We start from the raw sequence: 17124 nt of genomic DNA, 5'->3' as shown, positions 1-17124 counted from the left end.
CTCTCTCCACCTTTCTCTTTGTCCCTTTTTCTCACACCTTTTTCGTTATGCTATTTTACAATGTCTATAAATACCTGTTTTGAGACCATGTTTCTACAAACACCAATGAGACCAAGTTCAAGAAAAGTCTATTCCGTTCTGAAACCCCGTTCTGAAAACTCCGTTTGGTTCAGAAAAACTCCACTCTGGAAAACCTCGTTCAATAAATCTCCGTTCAACAAAATGACAGTTCAAATAAAGTTTAGATTTTTAAGAATACACCATTTTTGTGTTAACGATTTTAAGTTGTAGATAGATTTCGTGAAAATTGTCAAATTAATCGTACAATGACAAACAATCACATCACAATGGAAGATGAACACATAACGAGAGCGAGATTAGCGAAGCGAGAGCGAGAGGGTTATCAGGGGCAATTTTTGTAATCTCATCTCGCGATGATGTAAGCATAGGGTCAATTGACATTATTTTTTTTAAAAATGGGTCATTTGACATTTTGGACCCTAAAATTGGGTCATTCGTAAAATTTTCCCCTTTTTTTTTAAGTGTTTGGGTCATTTTGTACTAATTTACAAGAGAGAGAAAACAAAAGGAAAAAAAAAAAAAAAGGAAAAAACAAAACCCCGCGAAGAAGACACTTCCGAACTTTGGCATTCGGGTCCAGAACAACAATGGACAGTGATCTCTCTCAGCAGAAACCTAGTGAAGACGCGCATGAGGAGAGGAGTTTGAGCTCGGTGAAGGGCAAGGAGATGGGGGATAAGATCATGGGGTGGGTTTTGGCTCTTATGGTGGCTATTCTTGCGCTTTTCATTGGGTTTTCCTTCAAATCCCGATACCCGATCTTCTCCTCCTCTCCCTCTCATCAACAGGTACGAGCTGCTTCTTGTTCAAGCTTGATATAGATCACTGGCTTGTTTATTATGCTTGTATTTTTGTTTCGGAAGACAACTAATACTTCTATCTTCCGTTGGAAGGCATGTCTCTTTTTCTGTTATTAAGAGTTAGCTGGTACTTTTACAAATTTTGGAGTATATTTATCAGAAAGTGTTGTTTGGGATTTGGTAGAGCTCCATTTATGATTATCAAACTGTTTAAGATCTTTTGTTCGTTCTACATATGGGCGAGCTTTTTTGGGTATGCTACTTAATGCTATGGAAAAGGGATATAGATTGAGGGCGAGAAGTTTACCCCCAGTTTGGTTACCATTTCAAGTTGAGGGAAAGATGACCTTTGGTTAAATGCTTCGAGATGGGGTTCCCGGCGATGTTTTCTGCTGCTATAGCATAAATGGTTTGTTTGTCATATTACTTTATTGGGACCCAGTGATTAGAGTTTGATAAATGGGAGAAATCTAATTTAATTTAAAAATTCCTCTCAGAGTGGTTACATTGACTGAAAGGAAGATTGGAGACGTGGTTTTGGCTTTAAAGTGGTGGTGCTTGCGGCATGAAAAAGGCTCTTTATGACAGTCATTTATAGCTAGGCGAGATAGGGAGGTTTATTGTTAATAAAAATGTTCTAGTCGAAGAGATCCCTGAATTAGAAAGATTAGATGAAGGTTTCCGTATCTTAAGAAGTGAGCATTAGTTAAAAAATTGACCTTTTGAAGGACCTGTGGATCAACTTTTGTGTGGTTACTTGCTCAAATGTGGAACGAGTACCAGTTGGTTATCAAATAAATTGTTGTTCATCATCACATATAGTAGAGCACCGTCTGCAAATTAGAGACTAGCCTCACTCAAAATATCTCGGACAATCAGAAAGAAGAATGGAGAAATTGGGTCTCTTTCCTTAATCCCCAGTGTGACTACCCAAATCCTAAGCTTTCGCTTTCCATTGGTAAAGATGGAGAGTTTGATGTCTGAGATACTCATTTGCATCCATTTCATCCATCTAGGCATGAAGCTTCTCATAACAGTGAACAAGAATTCAGAATCTTCTGTGGATATGTTTTTTGGCACAAAAAGATAATGCTTTTGTTGTTTTTTCTTGATCAATCTTCAATGACCATCCTTTTCTCCCTGATATTCTTTTGTCATCAATGGCTCTTGGTGCTGCTTTTGAAGGTGGTTTGTTCACTTGTAAGATTAACAAGATCAATTCGTAGATGGAATAAAGAAATGTCTAGGTTTCTTTGCACATTTTATGCCATGCAAACCGTAGGTGGAATAAAGAAATGACTAGATTTCCTTTAAATTTTGTAATTTAATTCTATCAAACACGTTGGTGGAGAGATGTAGACTTCAGTTTCTAAATGATTTAAATTGGTAAGTCTTATACTTTTATTTCAAGTTCTTGTTTGCTTTTGTAGAAACTCTTCGAAGTTGATGAGCTAGCATTGTATAATGGAACAGACAAGGGATTGGCGATCCTTCTTGGAATTCTTGGGTACACTCCACCTCCCTTCCAACTCGTCCTGAAAACTTTTGTGGGCTTGTTTTTTTTTTTGTATGCCCTTGTATTCTTTCCTTTTTTTTCTCTATAAAAGTTGTTCATATAACTTAAAAAAAGGAGAAAATAAATTATGATAATTCAAAGCATTGGCTGTTGAACCACTAAGCCTCAATTCTTTCGTGTGGTTGTTCTTTTGAAGTTATATCGTTAGTCCACACATAAGAAATATAAAAGGTCTTGGGATAAAATATCCTTAATTAGATAACCTATAGGAAAGCATGCCAATTGCAGCACAGTACAAAAGGGTCATTTCATGGAAATCAATCCCTAACTATTTAGCCTCTAATAATTTGACTTTTCAGATCTGTATTTGATGTCACAAAAGGAAAATCTCACTATGGTGTGGGAGGAGGTTATAATCACTTTGCCGGAAGGTTTGTAATCTCTATTTCCCTTGTTGATCTCCTATGCATCTTCCTTTGACAAAGCTTCTGAATCATTTGTTCTACAATAGTTCAGTTGTCATGTTTCTTTTTCGTTTTGCATTTGTGTTTGTCTTTTGTTGGCTATTGATTCTAATATTAATATCTTAATGGGTCATTTTCCCTCTGCTCTACTTGCCACTCATTTTCCTTCTGCTCTATTTGCCGCCTAGGACAGTATGGAAGCCTTTTATAAAACATAAATTTCCAATTTAAATTTTACTTGTTTCTTACTGATCAAATTATATTTGATTTCTTTTAACAAGACCTCAATAATTAATTGCCACTTTTTTTTAGTCTTGCATTGTACATATGTGGTAATGCATTGATATTTTCTTTTATCATGGCTGTTTCTAAGAACAGAGATGCTTCTCGTGCATTTGTATCAGGAAACTTCACAGGTATTTATGGCTTCTTATCCTGAGGGTGAAAAATATTTTCTGTCAATTCCTAGTCATAAACTTACAACTTTGTTTACGACTTACGTAGTATAACAGACAATCTGAGTGGCCTAGAGATATGGTGAAACTTTTATTTTCTATGGGCTGTCAACAAGAAATATGTACTAAATCACTTGTTGTCTATGGGGCAAGGGAGAGGAGAGGGAGGGAGGGAGTGGCTGGGAATAAGAACTAAGAGAAATTAATTCACAGAAAAAGTGTTTCATATGTGTCATTATCTTAAACATCATTCAAGTGTCAATTGAATTCTATCATTTGTTATTGTCATAGGGGAAGGACTTACTGATTCTTTGCGGGGTTTGTCAAATGCTGAGGTACTCTAATTGCTTATGTAAATTTTCACTAAGGGCAAGGAATTGCCCTTAAATATGTGATACTGTTGCTTATTGTTTGTGCTCTCAATCTTTAGCTTTGTAGAACTTCTGCCCCTTCCAAACCCGTCTTTTCCCCACTTTGGTATAATGCTATACTTTTCTATTGAGGTTTCAATGAAGCATTCTTTACGATAAAGAATAATTGATTATTTTTTCTTATCGCATTAGTGAGTCTCCTCAGGGTAGGGGTGTTCATGGGTTGGGTTGAAAGACTTTTTAGACCCAATCCAATTGTTTGGGTTGTAAATTTTTTCAACCCAAATAACCTTTGTTAAAAAATGAACCTAACCCAACCCAACCACGAAATATTTGGGTTAGGTTGGTTCGGGTTAATTGGGTCATTTATTTAAAATTTTGTTCTAAAAAGAAGCAAAATGTAAATATGTAAAAATCTAATTTAATTATTTTCATATTTTGAATTAAGATTAACAACTCAATTTCAATTTATATAGTGAAAATTTCTTTCTATAGTACAAAAAAACTACTTTTAAGAGTTGTTGAAGAATAAATTATTAAAAAAATATTGGAATTAAATAAAATTAAAATCAATATATGTATAGATAATTGTGTTATAAGTAATAAAAAAAAAATATTTTAAAGTTAATAATAAATTCGGGTTGGTTTGGGTTATATTAGGTGAATCCATGAATCAACCCAACCCATAAAATGTTTATTTATTTGAACCCAACCTAACCCAAATGAGTTGATAACCCAACTCAAACCCCACGGATTGGGTTGGGTTGATCGGTTTTTTCGGGTTATCGGATTTTTTGAATACCCCTACCTCAGTGTATATTATTCATCTACTTGCTTTATATATCTGACTGTTGCAATAACTAATCTTGTAGATCAAGAGTGTTGTTGAATGGCGGAGCTTTTACCAAAAAACCTACACGTAAGTTGGCTGTTGTTTGTAGTGTCTAATATCTTATATGATATGGGAATCGGATGACTATTGTTGCAAGTTTCGTGCATATATTTTGAGTATGGAACTTCGATTAATTTATTAAAAGGCGATCGATTTGTGAATGCAATATGTTATTATGGGAATAAATGATCGAGAATAATGCTCTTGGCCTTCACTACAGACTTGTAGGTAAGTTGGTGGGTCTTTACTATGATGATCATGGAAACCCCACTAAACATTTAAAGGGAGTTGAGGCAAAGGCTGCCAGAGGTGCACAGCTTTTGAAGAAACAAAAGGAAGAGGATGATAAACTGCCAAGTTGTAATTCGAGATGGAGTCAGGGAGAAGGTGGTGAGGTATATATTCTTCAATGTAGTCTTGCCATTATTTTCCTATCAGCTTCTCTATGTTTACTTTTTATAACAGTATCTAGAATTTATGCAATCTACCTAAGAGATATATTTGATGATAAGTTGAGAAATGAATATAAAATACTGTGTTCTTTCATTTGTCTCGATGAAAGCTTGGTTTTCTTGATTAATTCACGCATGTGGAATAAATTCAGATCGTGACAATGGAACTCTCTTTTAACCCACCCTTAGGTCTGGTGTGATAATGGCTTCCCGAGGTTGGTACAGAGGCCTTTAGAAATTGCATTGACAGGGAAGATGAGCAAACGGTGTGCTTGCTTTAGGGAAGATCAACTAGGTGAGCCAGGATTAGAAGTTTATGATGGTTGTGACTACCAAGCCAAGACTTGTCGTGTTTAAAGAGCCATTACAAAGAGCCTTTAGCTTGTTAGTCAACATATGACCTCTCACATGCATCGGAAGCCAGTTCATTATTGGTTATCATCCTGATACTAAAGAGGGGATGAAGCCTGCAGGAGATCGACTGAAATGGCCAATAGATATGACATGCCGAATCTTTTGTTCTTTTTTAAATTCTTCTTCCCGTTGGAAAGGTGGGTGGTGGGGGAGCATCGACCATGGACAGGTATGCGATTATATATTTTTATAGCATAATACTGTTTATTGATCATCATCAGTTTCAGTTGCCTGCCTGCTGTGTTTGCTTTTTTCATAGTCAATGATATGAACTTGTAAAATATTGATGTATTTTTTATGTTAGTTGTATTTATTGTCCTCTTTTGCAAGACATGAAGAGACAAACCTTGCCTCTGAATTCTGATGTTGCTACACTTCTAACTACCGATTTGTTTGCCTTTTGACGAAACCTGATTTAATCCATATGAATTAGAATTAAGTTTTTGTTGGTCTTATAATGTTCTGCAGATTACAGCCCGAAAAGTTATATAGCTTCTCTAGCCCAGTTGTTATTCTTGCGTCCGGTTTAGATTGACTTTTGCAAAATATTTTTCTGTCACTTTAAACACTTTTTCAATTTAGAAAAACTTAGAAAATCAATTCAAATCGGCCCTAAGTTTTCGTATTTTTTTCGTAAACTTACTGATAGGTTGATCAAGTAATATTTTAGATGCAGATATGTAAAGCTGGTTATAGTTCAATTATATTCTCACGTAATTGAATCGTTTTTAATGAAATTCTTTTCAGCTCAAGGTTGAACGGAAGAAATCAATCGTTTAATTTGTTTGGTTTGTATTGACTCCCAAAATGGTTGAACTGAACTGAATCGAAGGGATTTTGTCTCGCCACTGGTAAAATTGAAGGTCTTATAATGATTATTATTATTCTTTTAAAGTGTAGAAATAGATTTTGAAGGTAATTTGTTAATTATACCTAATCAATCACAATAAAAAAAATTACAAATTAAAGTCAATCAAGACATAAGATTGTATTAAAAGTGGAGTAAAATATGATCTGATATGACAGATTATTAATTGAAGTTGACTAAAAATAAATTAAGGTTGGTGTGAATGGCGTTTTGTAAAATTATATGCAACTCTACAAATAAGATGACGATCAAAGTAGAGCTCAGCGGATGATGAGAATTAGATGAATCCAACCATTTAAAAAAAATATAATTATTCAAATATAATTAATAGTTAAGACCAATTATGATTAGGGATATTTACTAATTCGTAATAAAAATTGGTATAATTGTAATAGGATTTCATTGTTAGATCAATCATAATATGTCATGAATTGCAATTTTTTTTTTTAATCGCGTTTAGTTAAAATTATAAATCTATCTCATTTACTATTGTTGTTATCATTATGTTATGTTAGCTCCTAATCTTAATGGTAATGATAATAGTAAAGGTCAATGTAAATGTAACAAGTTCATAATTCATATTGTTATAATGATAGTATCTTTAATGGTAAGAGTAAAGGTAGTGGGTCTGACATAATTTTCAAGCAAATTAGATTGAGTACCTTCCGTTACTCAATATATTACACATTTTGATTACAAATTTAGGAGTTTTACCGGTCAATATGATTACGAAATACATGTAAATAACAACCATTGTAATCAAATGAGGTCTACTTTTCAAACTACCATGGGTGGATTATATTTCACGTAAGTGTAAAAGCAGACTTAAAAAGGTTAGATTAAATTAAAAACAATTTTTACCCATTTTATCGAATAATTAATTTTCTTTTTTTTTTTTTAAAAAAAGAAATATCTTCTCCTTCATTTCAAGGTTATTGGCGCCAAAAACACTGCATATCATCCTCGTTAGTTGTTAGTGGTTACTACTTCAGAGTTCAGCCGTACGTTTCAGAATTTAATTAGCAATGATTCCTTTTGACTTTCCGATCAATTTGTGCTTTAAACAATGGCGAAATCACTCCAACTCTAAACAATGGCTTCGCTATCTCTGACTTCGCATTTCTTTATTATATATTTCTCCGCGTACCTCCTCAGTTCGTGCTTTACCTAATTCTCTCACTCTCTCTCTCTGGACCTTCAAGATTCTTGCTGAATTTGTCAATGCAGGTTATTATTCCAATCTCTTTCTTTCTTGCCCTCGTTTTTAGGGGTGTTCAAATGACCGACTACTCGAATAACTCGGACTATCTAACCCAAAATGTAATTTAAAGGTTGGGTTGAGTTAGTTTTAATTTTAGGTTGGATTGAGTTGAATTTTTTTTTTTTTTTTTTTTTTATGTTTTTTTCATGTTGGATTGGGTCCGGGTTACATTTTTCAAAATTCGGATTGACCAAATCCAACTCATATTATAATTCATATATATTGTTATGATATTTTTTGAAGTTTGTAATAGATATCTTAGATTTTGATATTTAACATTTGAGTTTTATAAAATTTTAGTTGTTAGTATGTGTTATAGATAAATTTAATTATTTTAAGTTAATAAAAAAAATGTATTAAAAGAAGAAAATAAAAAAATAAATAATCCAACCTAATCCGAATTTTAAAGGTTAGGTTGGAGACCCTATTTGGGTTATTTGGGTAACCAACCCAACCAACCCGAATTCGAGTTGGTCCAAAAAATCTCCTCAACCCAATCCAGCCCGTGTACACTCCTACTAGTCTTCTAATGTTTTGATCGAAATAACTTTAACCATATCTCTGCCCTTTGAAGTTTGATGTTTGTTTTCATTATTACTCTTATTGTTTTAACATTTTTTCACTTCTATTCGACTTTTAAATTCGATTCAATACTCGCCAAACCCTATTTTATTGTTAACACAAGTGATGAACATGCGTAGAAATCAATTAAACCGCAGAATCACTTTTTTAAAAATAACTGGACCGAACCAGTCAGTTCGACTCGGTTCATTGGTTTTATGCACACCCCTAGGTGTCGGAGTTGTAGATGAAAACATTGTTAAATGTCAAAAGTAGCAAGTTACGTCAACTAGGTTTATTGATTCATTTTTTGACCCACCTCCCCACCATATGAGTGATTGTCTAGTGGGTTATTGGTACTTCCATATTTACATTCTATTCACAACTTAGTAACCTTATAAACATTGTGAGGGTCCAAATGTGGGATTCTTAATATATTCTCTTATAACGGTGCTTATTTGGATTCACCATTCTTGAATGAGATCCCAATTTGTTGTTTTTGAATTAAATGCCCATTTGAGCTTCGTGGACTCTGATACCTTTTTAGATAACATGGAGTTCTATCTAAAAATTAATTGGTAAAGAGAGGAGTAATTCATGTAAACCAATCAACAAGGAGATGAGTAATTCATGGATCTTATAAATATTTTAAGGTCCCTTGATTTTTTCAAAGTGAAATTCTCAACATTGAAGCTAACAAAAAAAATATCAGAGCATTTGAGTAGTTCAACTAAATGTTATGTTATAGAATACAATAAAAAATTTGTTATGATATCAATGATTTTGATTTGACTTAAAATCATCCACCATAAGGAAAAAGATCAAAGAATTTTCTGTCAACTATGACAGCTAGGAAGAGTTAAGTCTCCTTCCCTTCCACCTTTTTTTTAATAAGACGTCCTTAAAATAATTCAACTTGGCTTTAACTTGTCTCTTTTCTGGATTTTCATAATGATATAATCAAAGGCATGGCTAGCTTATGTGGTTATACAATGCTTCACTGGAGAATGTTACTCATTTTTTACTCTTTGACCAACTCCTAAAGGCTATTTGATTTGGTCTATCATGCTGTTTTCTACATGGTTTCCTAAAAATAAGCATACGAAAAGAGCTAATTTGAACACCCACATATGATTTCTTGCTGCTCTCTTTCCAATAAGGTCTAATGATAATGGAGCAGTTAAGATACTGCCTCCTCCAGATCTTTGTTGCTTTAGCTATTTCATTTCTGGTTTCTGCACAGGATCAATCAGGTTTGTAGTTATGTTACAACGAGTTGCATATTCAAGTTGGTCTATCTTTCTATAAGAAAAATCACTGCCCATCTCTTCATATAATCTCTTGTTCTTGTTCAGGATTCATTAGCATTGACTGTGGAATTTCAGAGAATTCAAGCTACAAAGACAGTGTAACAAACATAAAGTACATTTCTGATGTAAACTTCACAGAAACTGGAATAAGTAAGAGCATATCATCAGATTTCAACACTACCACTCTTCCACAGCAGTTCTGGTATGTTAGGAGCTTTCCTGAAGGAGACAGAAACTGTTACACCATAAAGCTTGCTCAAGGTAAAGGTTACAAGTATTTGATCAGAGCGAGTTTTATGTACGGAAACTATGATGGTCAAGGTACAGTGCCGGCTTTCGATCTGTACATGGGAGTTAATAAATGGGATTCAGTAATACTGAAGAATGAATCCAACATCATAATCAAAGAAGTTATACATGTACTTCCTACATCTTCCATATGCATATGTCTGGTCAATACTGGCTTTGGATCACCATTTATATCAGCATTGGAGCTTAGGCTTTTGAAAAATGCAAGTTATGTCACTGATTTTGATTTGCTAGCTCTCCACAGACGGTTGGACATCGGTGCAACTACCAACAAAACTGTCAGGTTAAGCTTATTTCCTCTCAATTTTTTACAATATTTTCCATCTTTCTTAAGGAAAAGAGTTCAATTCTTAGATAAATTTAAAAAATTAAAACAAGTTTTTAGAAACTACATTTTTAAGTTTCCAAAAATTTGCTTGGTCTTTTGAAATATTGGTAGAAAGTAGATAATAAAACATGAAATTTAGAGATGACAGAGGTGTTTATAGATTTAATTTTCGAAATTTAAAAACTAAAAGCTAAATGGTTACCAAACGGCATATTAGTAAGCCATTTATGATTTTTTCTTTTTAGTGAAACTTATTGATTGAAGCTGATGGTTAAATGTCCTTTATGTCACTTTCAGGTACAATGATGATTTTTCTGATAGGATCTGGATGCCCTATAACCTTACTAACTACAAAGTTATAAGCACTTCATCCACAATTGATTCAGGAGGTAGCAATTCCTATAATTTACCAAGAATTGTAATGAGCACTGCCATCACAGCCTATAATGCCAGTGATCCTCTAGAATTTCACTGGGCTCCTGAAAATCCCAGTACCAGATATCATATATTCCTGCACTTTGCTGATTTGGAAAAGCTCCAAGCCAACCAACTAAGGGAATTTAACATCTATCAAAATGGGAATTATTTTAATGAGCCTTTCTCTCCCGATTACTTGCATTCAACTACATTGTATAGCATATCCCCAATGAGTGGGCATGATATTGCATTTTCATTATCAAAAACTAATGCATCAAATCTTCCACCTATCCTCAATGCTCTTGAAATCTACATAGTGCTTGACGCATCACAATCACGCACTGAAGAGCAGGACAGTATGTGCTGAATTTTCGCTGGCATTGTATATTTTTGTTTTACAATCTTAATAGAATGCCCCTTACTACTCATCATACTAACTATCCCAATATATTCCTAACTAGGGGCCTTAAACATACTCTTTCTTTCTTACATTTGGATATTGCAGTTACAGCCCTGATGAACATCAAATCATTTTATGGCGTGAGAAAGAATTGGCAGGGTGATCCATGCCAGCCAAAATCCTTTTTGTGGCATGGTCTTGATTGTAGCTATGATGACCAGAGTCCTAATAGAATCACCTCCTTGTGAGTTTTCAATAATACTATCTTTTGGCTGTATTCTTATCTAATTTCTTTCATGAACTTCTATAAACTCGACAACAGGAACTTGTCTTCGAGTGGATTGGTGGGGGAAATAGCTAGCCATGTATCTGAGCTCAAATCATTACAATATTTGTAAGTCAAGAAAGATTATGCAACCTCCTTGTTTGCTGGTTTTTCTGATAATGAAACTAAAAGGGGTTCTCCCATTCTTTGTACCAACAATCAGTAGTCTAAGTGAACTGCTTATGCCAGGGATTTGTCAAACAATAACTTGAGTGGACCGGTGCCCGGTTTTCTATCCAAATTGCACTCCTTGAAAGTTTTGTGAGTAAATTTTCTCAGAAATGATTGCTCCAATATATTTAGTAAGAAAACTAATTAGTGATTGATGATAAATTTGCAGAGACTTGAGGGACAATCCACTCCTTGGTTCTATACCAAGCGAACTCATGGAACGATCCAAAAATGGATCTCTTACAATAAGGTATCATATTTTTGTTGAAGTTTAAAAAATTTCGAAGTCTTCCAAAAGAGTTTCAATAGTTTTGGTTTGTTTTCATGCTATTTTTCAGTTAGTCTGTTGTTTTTGTCAATCTTTTATCCACGTTCCTGTATGTACGTGTTTTCGTGCTTATGAAGACAAAAAGATTTATTTGACAAATGCAGTATGTTTTGCCTATCATTAAACATCTCCAGAGATCTGGATTTATCCTATGTAAGGAGATTAATGTCAGTTATTACTACTATAATTTAAAGCCTTGATATTGTCATTTGCTTTATGGAAGGGTTGGAGGAAGCACGGATCTTTGTGCTTCATCTTCTTGTCAAAAGAAGAAAAAGAGTTATGTTATTACAATTGTAGCAACAGTTTCATCATTGCTTGTCCTCTTAGCTGCAACATCAGTCGGGATAATATTATGGAGAAAACGAGGTTAGAGTACAATTTTCTTGTGCAAGAGTTATGAGATTTTAGACATACTTCCATGATCAGGCTTCTTAAACCTTCACTTATTGACAGTCCGAAAACAGCCCATCATAAGACTTGGATCACTAGAGCAAAAAAAACAGCAGCTATCATACTCTCAAATACGGCGTATTACAAACAACTTCGAGAGAAAAATTGGAGAAGGAGGTTTTGCAAAAGTATTCCTTGGTTACTTGGATGATACTCAAGTCGCCGTGAAGGTCCTTAAGACTTCAGTTCAAGGTTATAAAGAATTTGAAGCAGAGGTAAGTCATCATCAGCAGTGTCCTTGAATATCATCCTGATTATCCAAGCTTTGCTGATTTGATTTTTTAATGTCTAGTTCTTAACTCTTCTGGAGGATTCTTGTTCAAGATGGTTAACAGAAACATTCTTGGTGTGTTCTATTAATTATGTAGGTCACTAAGTAAATCAAAATTTACTGCTAAATTGTGAGCTTATTGTTATATGGCAGTGTTTGTTGGACAGAAATAATGACAAAACAAAACATTCGTAAGGCAGCACTCACTTGTTACTGATCTTAAAGATATAGTGAACCTGCAAGAACTAAGCTGAAGAAGATATTTAATCCTTCAATTTTTTTGGAAAAAGGAAAGGCCTAGTGTCAGGTAAGAAATGGATGAGATCTTAGTAAAAAGAAAGGAAAAAACAAAAGATGAATTTTACTTCAGGAGAAATATAAAAGGATCTGATTAGAAACAAATTTCATTGATGTATGAAAATTATAAAAAGGGTAGAGCCTAAACCAAAAGAGTTACAAAAGATTTCTCCAAAATAAAGGACCTGATTATGAAACTTCTTATCCCGAAATAAAGAAAAGTTGGAAGTGAAAAATGGATACCACTCTAAACTCCCCATGGTCATTGATTCTTCTTTGCTTGATTATTGTTATTTATCAGTTTTGTTGGATGCTTGTGTTATTGTTTCCTATTAACAAATCTTGGTTTGTCTTTCTACATTTACGTTCATTCGTTATCATGAAAAAGCTGGAGGAGCAACCTACCCAGGTTAGTATTATTGATTACGATTTATGTTCTTTGTTTATATCACAGGTTAAACTTTTGCTGAGAATTCATCATCGAAACTTGACAAGCCTTGTCGGATACTGCTACGAAAAAGGCAACCTGGTTCTAATCTATGAATACATAAACAATGGCAACTTAAAAGAGCATCTATCAGGTTTCTGCTGCTGTTTGAATTTCTATTTTAGAGGCGAAAACACTTTTTTTAACCTTTTTTTTTAGATTCTCCATTATCATCAACATTGACCGGTGAAGAGTAACTGAAGATTAAAATGATATGCAGGTAGCAAAGACAGTGCCCTCAGTTGGGAGGAAAGGATGCAAGTAGCAGTTAATGCAGCGCAAGGTTGGATGCAATTCTAGCTACTGTTGTTTATAACAATGTTTTCTGTATTGTTTCTGTTCTCTCTTGGGATTGAATGAGGTTTGAAAATCTAGGGTTGGAGTATCTGCATCATGGTTGTAAACCACCAATTGTTCACAGAGATGTGAAGTCTGCAAACATCCTTTTGAATGCAAGATTCCAAGCTAAAATAGCTGATTTTGGTCTATCAAAGAGTTTTCCAACCGAAAGCGATACTCATTTGACAACTGTTGTTGCAGGGACCGATGGCTATCTCGACCCCGAGTGAGTTTATTTATTTATTTTATTTTTTAACAAGAAAAAACAAGAAACAACTTCTCATTGATGTGATGAAAATGGAATAAAAGTTTGAGGGATACTAACTCTCAAAAGGAGAAAATACACACACAACAAATACAACCAAATAGAGATAAACTTTCAAACTACTTCGAGTCTTCAACTAACGTGTCTACTTCAAATACTGAAAAACAAAGGCATTAAAAACTACCAAAGAAACTGAAAAAATGATCACCAACCAAACAAAAGACCAACAAAGAGCAAACTGAAAAGTCTTCAACAATGCACGAATTAAAAACAGATGAACCAACACCAAGAATCTTGAAAACAAAAATAAAATAAAATAAAATAAAATTTCTCCTAACGCCTTCCAACAGAGAACGAAACAAAGCCTAACAAAAGTGATAATAAACCGCCACCATTAAAACTTCCAAAAACAGCAAAAAAGAATCCTACTGTTAGATGATATATAATTAAATTTACCTTCACCCATTAACTTAAGCTTTTGGGTCAATTTGTGATTTAATATGGTATAAGAGCAGGTTGCTTCATGATGTTCTGGGTTCAAGCCCCTACGACGTTATTTCCTCCCCATTTAATATTGATTTCCACTTGTTGGGCCTTCATCATATTTCAAGCCCATAAGTGAGAGGGAGTGTTAGATGATATACAATTAAATTTACCTACACCCATTAGCTTAAGCTTTTGGGTCAGTTGGTGATTTAAGACCTACTATCCTTCATAAATTAACCCCATCGGTTTTTTTTTTCAATGGGATTGCTCGATCCCGAGTAAGCTTTTCATTTTTTAGTAAGCTATATTCTTTGAATAGACTAAATAATTGGAATAAATAGCAACAGAGAGTAACATAAAAGGCAGTTCTATGTGAAATCACCATTACAATAAAACACACAAATAGGTGAATGACTTGATTGTTCTTCCATATATTCCTTTAGATTCAATAAATCAATATATGAAACTTCTTATACTTTTCAATACCAATTCATCGATCTTGGGTGCAGGTATTATGCAACTGGCTGGTTGACTGAGAAAAGTGATGTTTATAGTTTTGGAGTTCTTATTTTGGAAATAGTCACTTCCCGTCCGGTCCTCATGATCGATAGGGCTTCTTCAAAGAAATATCATATAAGCCAATATGTTATGCACTTTATGAAAACAGGTGATATAAGGAGCATTGTTGATCAGAAGGTGAGGGAAAACTTTGACTTGAGTTCTGCTTGGAAGGCAGTGGAGATTGCAATGAAATGTTTGTCATTGAATTCCATTGATAGGCCAAACATGAAAGAGGTAGTTTCAGAGTTGAGCGAATGTTTGGCATTAGAGAAAGCTCGAAAAAGAAGAAACGTTGATTCTAATATGAGAAAATCAAATGCTGTCAGTAGGAATTTTAGAGAGAGTGAAGTAACACCTTCTGCTAGATAGGGTTCTATTTGTGTGTGTGATTCAAAACAATCTATTGCAAAAAGTTGATATGTAAAGGAGTATGAGCAACAATTTGATGTCTTTGGCATTATCAATGTTTGGTCGGTGTAGGGAGGCTGCAAGCAACTCATTATGAGCCAAGAAATAGCCCAAGTGGTTCAAGATGTTGTGAAGTAATGATATTGTTTTTTATGCATAAAACTAAGTCCCTCACCGAATAGGTTTTGTTAATATAATTTTATGAACTCTGAAAATAGCTGAATGAGCTGAACTTGACTTGCTTAAAGTATGTGTTAATGACTAATAGGTTTGTGGTTCGAATCTTCTGTTGAGGGAAAATGGTATATATAGAACTGAATACACTAAGAAACTAATTACACCTCAATTACTAGAAACAATAAACTCAATGTATATTATTCAAACTCAAACAAAAATCAGTTGGTATAATAGAGCTTAGATATAAAAATAACCAAAGACTTGAAAAAACCTCAAAACCTTTGGAGACTTCACAACGCAGTCGAGATACGCTTCTGGTAAGCACTGTCCTGAAGATAATTATTCCCTATGCATGGGCTACAAACAGACTATGACGATCGTCTTAGCAGGATACAATGACTAACTCCGGTAGAAGTGCAACCTCGAACTACTCGGATTTGACAGAACTCTTGGATACTTGTGCTCAGTTTAACTCAAAAAAAAAAAAAAAAAAAAAAAGAAAGAAAGAAAGAAAGAAAGAAGAGAACTCTTCACTTTGGAATGAGATGTACAAATGAAGAACCAAATTGTTGTTTATAGGCTAGCAACTTAATAACTCTCCAAAATACAAAATAAAATCAAATAAATACAAAAAGTGAAACATTTGTCCAATTTAACTCAATTGAGTTGTTTTTTTGACAAAAATAAAATATAACTCATTCAAATTGAAGAAACTATAAATTTAACTTTCATACATGTTAAATTCGTACATAAAACATAATTTTAATTTAAAGTTTCAATCCAGTTTGAAAGTTTCTAAACAATAAATTTAATCAATACAATTAAATTCATTTTATGTTTCAACTCTTCACCAAATTTTCACTTTCTTTCACTATATATATCCAATATTTTTTACCTCCTATTGCCCTCAAGAAAATAAAAAATCCTTAAGATAGGAGCTTTTACACTTCCTAGTTTTGGCATTCATTCAACCAAGAAACTCCCTTTCCTTTTCTTCTGATTTTTCTAGTCTTCATATTTTGCTTTTTAGTTTTCATCCACTGCCGATAAATCTTTCACAAGCTGTATTCTTATTTACGCATCTCCAACAAAACATTTTGTCTACTTTTTACGAAAAATATGCATTTTAACGAGTGTTTTCAAAAAGAGATTTTCTTCAGAATTTCGACCAGTCTGAGTCTGTTTGTATTTTGATTTTTAAATCACATGACATATTAAAATGTGACGTGGCAATTTGTAGTTTTTAATGTTGTGACATATACATGTCATATTTCATTTTTCGACGAACTTGATTTTCTTCTATTTGTTTATGAACTCTATATGAAGTTGTTTGGAGTGCTGAGTTGAGATATGATGTATGACGTTTATATGTTTGTGGAGTTCATATGTTTAGATATTTGGGATACACATGTCAAGGATATATGGTGCAGTTTTTTTTAACTCTTCATAATCTACTTTATGATCACTATTTTTGTTTTGAAACTTTTTTATTCAATAATTCTACCATTTTTTAATTAAATATGAATTACAATTTTTTAATTTTATTTTTTAAAGTTTGTCTTTCTTTCTCTTATGTGTATTTTTTTTAATGAACAATGATGCGTTCGTACCATGCGATGAAATGAATAATGATTATGATGTTATAACGCTTTGTTTT

At 33.6% G+C, this 17124-nt stretch overlaps 2 protein-coding genes across 5 annotated transcripts; both read left to right on the top strand.

Annotated features, from left to right (window-relative positions):
* The first annotated feature begins 576 nt into the window (after positions 1-576).
* On the top strand, positions 577-5803 carry LOC150034250 (membrane-associated progesterone-binding protein 4-like). The gene is made up of 8 exons (XM_090316947.1): positions 577-869; positions 2312-2388; positions 2757-2828; positions 3240-3277; positions 3608-3651; positions 4560-4606; positions 4800-4974; positions 5221-5803. The coding sequence occupies exons 1-8, from the start codon at positions 669-671 to the stop codon at positions 5386-5388; spliced, it is 822 nt and encodes a 273-aa protein (XP_090173073.1). The 5' UTR covers positions 577-668; the 3' UTR covers positions 5389-5803.
* LOC120086631 (putative leucine-rich repeat receptor-like protein kinase At2g19210) lies at positions 5476-15452 on the top strand. Of its 4 annotated transcripts, none has more exons than XM_090316946.1 (13): positions 5476-5614; positions 9491-10037; positions 10380-10471; positions 11005-11143; positions 11222-11293; positions 11414-11485; positions 11565-11645; positions 11947-12092; positions 12180-12391; positions 13199-13325; positions 13452-13514; positions 13607-13796; positions 14831-15452. In XM_090316946.1, the coding sequence occupies exons 1-13, from the start codon at positions 5518-5520 to the stop codon at positions 15249-15251; spliced, it is 2259 nt and encodes a 752-aa protein (XP_090173072.1). In that variant the 5' UTR covers positions 5476-5517; the 3' UTR covers positions 15252-15452. The 4 variants fall into 4 exon arrangements, with proteins under 4 accessions (XP_090173072.1, XP_090173070.1, XP_090173071.1 ...); XM_090316944.1 differs by having other exon boundaries at positions 10380-10855; XM_090316945.1 differs by lacking the exon at positions 5476-5614 and adding an exon at positions 7402-7540 and having other exon boundaries at positions 10380-10855.
* Positions 15453-17124: the final 1672 nt, after the last annotated feature.

The sequence above is a fragment of the Benincasa hispida genome, chromosome 9, assembly GCF_027475165.1.
Source record: "Benincasa hispida cultivar pf3 chromosome 9, pf3_genome.v1.1, whole genome shotgun sequence".
NCBI lineage: Eukaryota > Viridiplantae > Streptophyta > Magnoliopsida > Cucurbitales > Cucurbitaceae > Benincasa > Benincasa hispida.
The sequence above is the reverse complement of the archived record's forward strand: the minus strand, read 5'-3'. Positions and strand labels throughout refer to the sequence as shown.